This window comes from Ixodes scapularis, unplaced genomic scaffold (assembly GCF_016920785.2).
Source record: "Ixodes scapularis isolate PalLabHiFi unplaced genomic scaffold, ASM1692078v2 PGA_scaffold12__126_contigs__length_90152505, whole genome shotgun sequence".
NCBI lineage: Eukaryota > Metazoa > Arthropoda > Arachnida > Ixodida > Ixodidae > Ixodes > Ixodes scapularis.
In genome coordinates this window covers 79,040,329-79,048,989 of record NW_024609838.1, presented here as the reverse complement: position 1 = coordinate 79,048,989, position 8,661 = coordinate 79,040,329, and the positions used below count along the sequence as shown (strand labels likewise).

Genomic DNA, 8,661 nt, shown 5'->3' with positions numbered 1-8,661 from the left:
AACGTAATTGTCCGGATGGTATCCCTTCGTGTATTGTAAAATCTTCCTTTATTTCGTGGTGCCTTTGCTTTAAGGTACTGCTCGAAAAATCACTACTCGAATCTTCTCTGCCTTAGATGGGAAGGTTGCTTGAGTCATCTCATTGCATAAAAGTGGCCCTAGCATCAGTGTCACAAATGATCGACCGATAGCGCTGGCAAACATATTTCGCAAGACAAGGAAAAACACTTTTTATAGTGATATTATGATTCACCTTCGCGGATTAAATTTTTTTCTTTCATCGCAACGCGCATTTCATCGGGGCTATTCTTGTAGTACGCTATTGAAATTTTTATGACCTTTTTATGTCAATCAAGTTGTGACGGTGGGTTCAGCTAGTCATTAGGTATTTTTTGATTTCAGTAAGAGTTTTGATGAAGTTCCATAAGATTTTTAAATTTCTAGCTCTGTGCCTATAAACTTGATGACAAAGTTTGTAAATTGTTTTTCAAATTTGGTCGTTGAGAAACTGATAGATGGTTATGAACAGCTTATAATCCCATATGTTTTATATTACTTCAAGTGTGCCGCAAGGCTCTTTTTGTGTTACAACTATTTTGCTCATTAATTTAAATGTCATTGCTCATGATGTCCGTTCTACTTCAGAAAGTTTGCAGATGGTTGTGTAGCATAGACTGATCAAGACCGCACATGCTAGCCTGATTGTGCAAAGACACTTGCTCTCCATTGAATTTTGGTATCACCCACGACAAATTACTTTAAACATAAAGCAAATGTACACGCCACCTTTACAAATAAATTATGACCGCCATCATATAGTTTTTCAGTAAATCAAAAAGGCCTAGAAACTGTTAAGATATATCCGGGTGTACTCTTCACTTTCGATTTGCAGTGGATGGCAAATGTTGACTCAATTCCTGAAGGCCTCGCGCATGGTTGGGGTCTTGATATACAATGTTAAAAAAGTACTCCAATCTATCGAAGGATCGTTTTAATTGTCACATGGTCGTTTTATGCTCAAATATTCCTCTGTTGTCCGAAACCCTTTTATCGGATTGTACAGGCAGCCGGCAATGGCCAGGCGGCGCCACGAGAGCGACTGCATTCAGCGCCACAAGCGGAGGCGTCTCTGTTAATGGGGCGGCCAGCTTTCCCGTCGGGCCGTTGCGAGCGGCGGCGACCCCGATTTCAGCAGTCCCCGTGTGTACCTGCGTCCCTGGTTTTTATGCGGTTTTTTAATCGGGAGCCTTGCTAGGTCCAAGTGCTGAGAGAATATTGTAGAATTGTCATTTGGACACCAGTTTGAGTTGTCTTCACTACTTGTGGCCGCCCGATCGGTCTGTACTTCGCTCGTTTCCCAGGAAGTGACACAATACACTAAGAAGGCAGCGGATGGGTTAATTGTACATCCCGGTTGCCCGTTTTTGAGAGCCGGCACTCCGGACCCGCCGACCCTGGTGTTCGCCCGTCGTTCAGAGCTCACAGTCGGAGCCCGTGTCCAGGCCTGCGGATCGCCCTTCCCACGCCAGTGTTGCGTAGGCTAGCTGTTCTGGGCTATCACTGCCAGAGTCTCGCTGCGGAACCACTCCGGGATCGTCATGGATTAGGTCAGGGTTCGCCGCTTCCGCCGGTCCTGATCCGAACTTCGCTGGTGGAATGCTCCCGGGAATCGCCATGGGCCAGACCAGCCAGAACGGCTCTATCGTTCCTGCCCGGCCCCAGCCTCGCGCAGCACGCTGTTCCTCTTTCCTCGCCGGCTGGCCCCGCTCGCGCCTCGCTGGGCCGTCCTCTCCTCCCGACGCCCACACACACTAGGATAAAATTTGGGTAATTAGAACCAAACTCTGCATGCTACAGAACCGTACGCACATTGCAAAGCCTGGTGTAAAATGGCGACAGGCAACAAAGTGTACGCGTAAGACGGATATTTACGCTTCGGATGAGATTTTTGTAAAGAAAAACTTTAGCATCCTGCTTTCTGCACGCCGTCACATTTTGTTACCAGACTCAGCATTAAATTTGGTTGCTCAAACAAACAAAACTTTGCGCTACAAAAATCCACTATTCGAAAACTCGCAGGTTTGGAAGGTTTTGGTTGCGACCACGCGTGCCGAACGGCATTAGGAGTGCCGGAACGGGCCGACGGGCCTTTCGCTTGAAGACCTGATCACCCCATTCTCGACGCCACAGCGAAGCAACAATCGCCCCGATTGTTCCTATCGTACCTCCCTTATGTGGCTGTCAAAGCGACTCGTAATGCAACTTGTATAAATATGTTATTTTGCCGAGTAGCCTGCAAAATGAGTTCGTCCGACCACTTTCCAAGCCTGCACATATATTTTCGTTCACTTCCCTCCCAACAGTTTCTGTAAAATTCACTTACTTGTTGCGTCGTACTGCAGTAATTCATAGAGTTATTATAATGCAGTAATCCACTTCTGTCGCCGTGTCGCTTCCCAAGATCTCGAAGGGAAGCTGGGGAAGTGGTGAAGTTTGATCCTTGAGTCACCTTCGCGACTGTGGCCGTCCTTCATGCAGCAGTAGCAATGTTTATTTTTTGGGGGGAATTCTAGGAGTAGGCGAGATGTCACAGGAACCCGGTGAGGTTATAGAGACGTGAAGTTGGGTCTTACTTTTACGAAAAACGGATCCAAAAAAACTTACGCCGATCCGAAATGCAACGTTCACACGTGGTTTCTGGATGCGCCCGACCGCAGCCCCCGCGACCCGCGTAGTCCTGGCCTACCCAGTTTCTTTATTTTGCAGCCGCTAGATGGCGTAACATGTAGCGCCAAACTGCATTGCAGGTTGCCTCTAGTAATAAACTTAAAAGAAATTTAAAATATGGCTGTAATGTGTTTTCAAAGAATTTATGATTGGCGACTTAGTATGACGGAGTGTAGGCCCTATTGGAAAACCCCAATATGAACAGCGTTTTATGGATATTGGTAAACAATATCTTTTTATTGTATTGCAATACAATATAGACAGTGTATTGGAAAACATTACATTTATTGTATTGTATTACAATAAGGATTTGTTATGGGATTCCAATATCAATTATACGCTGAAAATATTGGAATCCAATACCGTATAAACCCTTATTGGATCCCCATGTGTCGTATGGGTGTGACGTAAAGATGGTGAATAAAGGACGAAGAACCCGAGGACGGCGAGTGAAAGAAAGAGAGGTGTATCATGTACAGAAGAAAAAACGAAAATAGATGACGTAGCCTCACTCGAGTCAGGCACCGCACCTTCACGTCGTCGTCGGCGGCGGCCACGGGTGCTGCCTTCTGGGTCGGCTTGGGGAATGTTCGCTCTCCGGCGTAGGCGGCGGTCCCCTTGGCCAGGGCTAGCTCTCACGGGCCTCTAGCCGCCCGTCCAGAACCAGTCGTTGCTGCCGTCGGGACCGCGGGAGCCCACCGATGTCTTTTTTAGCGTCGCAGTTGCCGATCTGCCTTCAGAAGCCCCCTTTTTCACGCGCACCACACTGCCCGGCCCCACTTCGTCTTCCTCTCTTCTCGCTTCTATAGTCCACCTCATCACACGACCCCCCCCCTTTAAGACAATTGTTCCAATTGTTTCAAAAAGGGACAAACGAACAATCGAACTAAAAACATAAGAGTAAGAAACATCGCACTACTTTTCTAAGTTAAACTAAGTAATTTGGCCGGTGTTGACACTCACTCAGCTGGCTGTTCGCGTTCTCACGTCCCAGTTTCGCAAGCCATCATATTGCTTGTGTTTACCAAACTTGCATGTGTAAGCCATGTTTTCATCTTGTCATAGAAAGTTGCAATACAGAAAGGGATGGACAGGTCTTCACGATGACAGTGATGTGCCAGTGCAGATTACAAGCGACTCAAAAAGTCTGCTCCAAAGTTTTCGCTTCCCTTGATGTACGCGACGTGGAAGTCGTATTCGGCGAGTAGTAAACTCCACCTCAGTACCCGGTTGTTTAATTTTCTGGCTGAATTAAGGTACTGCAACGGTTGATGATCGCTTTGTAGGGTGAAGTGTCTTCCGAACAAGTATACATGAAACTTTTTTACTGCCCATATGAGAGCTAGACATTCTCTCTCTATGGTGGAATAGGCGACCTCTTGGGGTAGTAGTTTACGACTAGCATAAGCGTTGGGATGAAGAACGTTGTCGTGCTCTTGCATGAGCACGGCTCCCAAGGACCTTTCTGAGGCGTCTGTCCTCAGTACGAATATCTTCGTCACATCTGGTGATTTCAAGATAGGCTTTCTGGAAAGCAGTCTTTTCAGTTCATCGAATGCCTTTGCGTGTTTGTTCTCCCAGATAACTTTGTCAGGCGCTCTTTGTTTCGTCAGCTCCGTCAAAGGAAGTGCGGTCTCCGCGTAGTTTGGGATAAACTCCCTGTAGTAGCCTGTTAATCCCAGGAATGATCTTACTTCTTTTTTGGTTCGAGGTTGTTTACAGTCCTGGATTTTCTCCAGGGTCTCCGTTAGAGGCTCGAAGGATCCTTGCCCAACCTTATGGCCCAGGAATGTTATTTTGGAGAAGCCAATCTCTGTCTTTTTGGGTTTGATCGTTAGTCCTCCTTCTCTCACCCTGGTCAAAAACTGACGCACTGCTTTTAAGTGATCTTCCCAGCAGTCAGACGCAACTAAAACATCGTCAAAGTAGTAGTGAGCGTCCGGTACGCCATCAAGAATCTTCCTCATCAGCCGTGTAAATACTGCCGGGGCTGTTTTGATGCCGAAGGGCATAAACCGGAATCGATATAATCCCGTTGTTGTCGAGAAAGTCGTTGCGTCCTCTGACCCTGGAGCCATTGGTACCTGCCAGTAGTTCTTCGCAAAGTCAAATTTGGAGTAGTAACGTTTTGTGCTCACTCTAGCGAACATCACGTCGACGCGGGGGATAGGTTCGCAATCAGGTACTAGAACATTGTTCAGTTGGCGAAACTCCATGCAGAGCCTTGTGGTCTTGTCTTTCTTTTTGACGACAACTACCGGTGAACTGTAGGCTGAGTCACATTTCTCAATAATGCCTTGTTGTAGCATCTCGTCTACCTCCATTTCCACAGCGTCTTGCAGTGCTAGAGGGACAGGATACGGGCGTACTTGAATTGGTGTGTCCGTTGTCAATCTCAGTTTGCACTGTACGAGACTGGTTCGACCGGGACAGTCCGAAAATACGTCTCGAAATTCTTCTAGCAGTTGATAGACCTCTCCTGCTTGCCGTTCAGTTAGCTCCTCTGACATCTGTACATCGTTGTAGCCTTCCAGTTGGCTAAGGCAGACACTAGGAATGTCTTGCTCCTCTGACTCCTCTTCGATGGTAATGCCAACCAGGGCTTGACGGGGAGCACATAGAACTTCCATCTCTTCGTACTTTTTGAGCATATTGATGTGAAATACAGTAGACTTTCTTCCTAGGTCTATTAGGTAGTCCACGTTATTCCTCCTTTTCAATACTGGAAATGGTCCTTTCCATTGCAGAATCAACTTGTTCTTGTCCGTTGGCAACAAGATGAGGACTCTGTCTCCCTCTTTCAGTTGTCGAACTCCACTTTTCTTGTCGTAGTACCTCTTTTGGGTCATTTGAGCTTTCCTCAATTCCTCATGGGCGGTCTTACAAGTCTCTTCTAGTCTCCGTCGAAGATCCACCATATAACCATAGGTTGTTTTCGTTTCGGGGTCTATGCTTTCATTTGTCCAGAGTTCCTTCAACACTGTCATAGGACCGCGAACATGTCGGCCATAAAGAAGTTCGAAGGGTGAAAATCCTAGGCTGCTTTGCGGCACCTCCCGGTACGCGAAGAACAACGGATTAAGGTACCGGTCCCAACACCTCGGTTTTTCTTGGCACATCCGTTTAATCATTTGTTTAATTGTCCCATTGAACCTTTCGAACAATCCATTGCACATTGGATGGTAAGGCGTCGTGGTCAGATGTCTGAGCGAGAGCAAGCGGCTGACCTCCTTCATTAAAGCTGAAGTGAAGCATGACCCTCGGTCGCTCACAATTTCTCGTGGTAAGCCTACTCGGGCAAATATCTGTAACAGACCCTCTGCGACTTCCGCGGTGTCAATGCTCTTCAATGGGATTGCATCAGGGTATCTGGTTGCGAAGTCCACCACCGTCAGAACATACCTGCTGCCGGACTCTGAACCCGGATTGATAGGTCCGATGATATCTATGCCAACTCTATGGAATGGTGTACTAATGATAGGCATATTTTCTAGGGGTGCCCTGATAACCAAGTGTTTCGGGATAGTCCTCTGACAAATGTCGCACAATTTCACGAATCGTTTCGCGTCCGCTGTTATTCCCGGCCAATAGAATTCCTCACGGATACGATCGGTGGTTTTTCCTGTTCCTTGGTGGCCAGCCATGATCCCCTCGTGAGCGAGCTTCAACACAATCTGCCGGAATTCTTTGGGGACCACCAGCTGTTTCCACTGTTTTTGCGACGAGTCCTTGTATCTTCTGTAGAGAATACAGTTGTGTAGAAAGAACTCGGATTCCTGCGATTTTCCCGACACAAACGCTGTGCCAACGACAGCGAAACACCTCTTCAGTGTTTCATCACTACGTTGTGCCTCCTTCAGCTTAGCGTGGTCAATGTCAATCGGATCCAATGTCATGACTGGTAACTCGGAAAACGTCCTTTGGCTGTCTGAGCGCCCCTTTCTGAGCGCCCCTGCGTATTTTCTTTCTTTATCCAGAACACCGTCGTCTGGCATCCTTTCACCCTCGTCTTGGGTCATCCTGCCGGCAGTCTCGTGCCGCACGGACGTGCTTATCAGCATGTTACTCTCCTCACTTCTTTTAGATCTCCCTGATCCTTCTCCCTCCCATTCCTCATCTGGATCATCAATCCCTCTCGCCCCTTCAATGTTCCCGAGTACCAAATCATACAGAGGGTTCTCCATACACTTCGCCAATACCTTGCCTGTAAAATAAGGCGTTCTTACATCCATTTCTGCCTCTGGCAGATATTTGACCGTCCTATCCAGCAAAAACACCGGACTGGAAACCCCAGTTAGCTGATCATCCGTAACCAGGTCTCTGTTCACTACAATCGTGTTACACCCACTGTCTCGCAATACTGTGGCAGCTCGATCTCCCACTTCTCCCCGAACCACTGGCATGTTTTTTACTAGAAATCGTGGAGCCTTTCCAAGTGCCGCATTCACCACTGGGATTTTGTCCCCGTTTTTCAGTAGGACATATGTGTCATCTGGGTCGGTCTCGTCAGGTGTTGGTCGAACGGAAAGCATACAGGAAGCCTGAGGAGGTCTATCCTGCTTGTCTTGCGGTTTCCAGTTACATGCTGCTGCCTTGTGTCCCGTTTTCCCACATCTCCAACACACGGGTAAGCGTTGAGCCTTGGTGCTCGCCCAGCAGTCTGCTGCCTTGTGACCTGGCTTGTTGCAGAGAAAACATTGACTCCTCCCCCTAGCGGTGGGTGGAATTCGGGTATCCTCCTTACTTCGATCTCCACCCTTGTTACTGTTCAGGCTGTCATTGTTCCTTTTTGCCAAGTTAGTTTGGCCCTGCGCCTCTAAGAAGTGGTCCGCGGTTACTGCCATGTTTTCGAGCGTCTTGCAGTTCCTCTCTTTTAAGAAGACTGATAGCATTGGGTGACAATATTTTAAGAACTGTTCCGCAACTATCAGATCTTTCAGGGCCTCGAACGTCTTCGCAATTTCTCCAGTTTCAACCCAGCGATCAAAGTACCCAAGAAGTCGGGCTGCAAATTGTTTCCCCGTCTCTGCCTCCTCTGGCTTGCTTTCCCTGAATTTCTCTCTGTACCCTTCAGTGGTGTAACGAAACCGCTGTAGCAGGGAAAGTTTGACTTTAGAATAATCCAATGACTGCTCTGGTGTCATCCGACCCACAACTGTCAATGCCTCACCGGTGAGGCACAAGCTTAAGGACATTGCCCATTTTTCTCGAGGCCAATCCTGGCTAGTTGCAACCCGCTCAAACCTTTGGATATACGCGTCCAGGTCGTCTCTCTTTTCATTAAATGGTGGAATTAGTTTGTGGGGACTCCGGTGACAAGTTTGTGCTCCCGAGTTCTCTCCCCTGCCATTGGTGTGGTGGACCTCATCATGAGCTGAGCCGCTATTCTCTTGTAAGCGCAGGCGCAGCTGTAACACTTCTTGTTCCTGTTGGAGCCTGCGGAGCTCTCGGTCAGCGGTGTCCTGTGTCTCCTTAGCTGCTTCCCGCGCATCTTCCCGCAATCTGACCCGTTCTTCGCGTTGCCTACCACGCTCTTGCTCAACCCAGGTACGGAGTTCTTCGCCCACGTACCCGAGCTCTTTACCAACACCAAGCAATTTTTCTGCATCCATGCTCTTATCTCTCCCACACAGCCGTCCCGGGGTTCTGCTCTCTAGGGGTTGTTAACAAATAGAGAGTCCTGTCGCGGACGCCAGATATTGTGATGTAAAGATGGTGAATAAAGGACGAAGAACCCGAGGACGGCGAGTGAAAGAAAGAGAGGTGTATTATGTACAGAAGAAAAAACGAAAATAGATGACGTAGTCTCACTCGAGTCAGGCACCGCACCTTCACGTCGTCGTCGGCGGCGGCCACGGGTGCTGCCTTCTGGGTCGGCTTGGGGAATGTTCGCTCTCCGGCGTAGGCGGCGGTCCCCTTGGCCAGGGCTAGCTC

The 8,661-nt window shown here is 48.2% G+C and overlaps 1 protein-coding gene across 1 annotated transcript; it reads right to left on the bottom strand.

The window, feature by feature from the left end:
* Window positions 1–3,854: 3,854 nt before the first annotated feature.
* LOC120847507 lies at window positions 3,855–7,922 on the bottom strand. The gene is made up of 2 exons (XM_040219303.1): window positions 4,986–7,922; window positions 3,855–3,986 (listed from the first exon to the last, which is right to left on the bottom strand). The coding sequence occupies exons 1-2, from the start codon at window positions 7,920–7,922 to the stop codon at window positions 3,855–3,857; spliced, it is 3,069 nt and encodes a 1,022-aa protein (XP_040075237.1).
* Window positions 7,923–8,661: the final 739 nt, after the last annotated feature.

What these genes read in the sequence shown, in the direction of transcription:
- LOC120847507 (XM_040219303.1), bottom strand. Translation starts at nt 7,922, where the DNA reads ATGTCCTTAAGCTTGTGCCTCACCGGTGAGGCATTGACAGTTGTGGGT. An exon ending in ACTCAGCCTACAGTTCACCG is followed by an intron (nt 3,987 to 4,985) that starts GTAGTTGTCGTC and finishes CAACCGTTGCAG; the next exon opens with TACCTTAATTCAGCCAGAAA.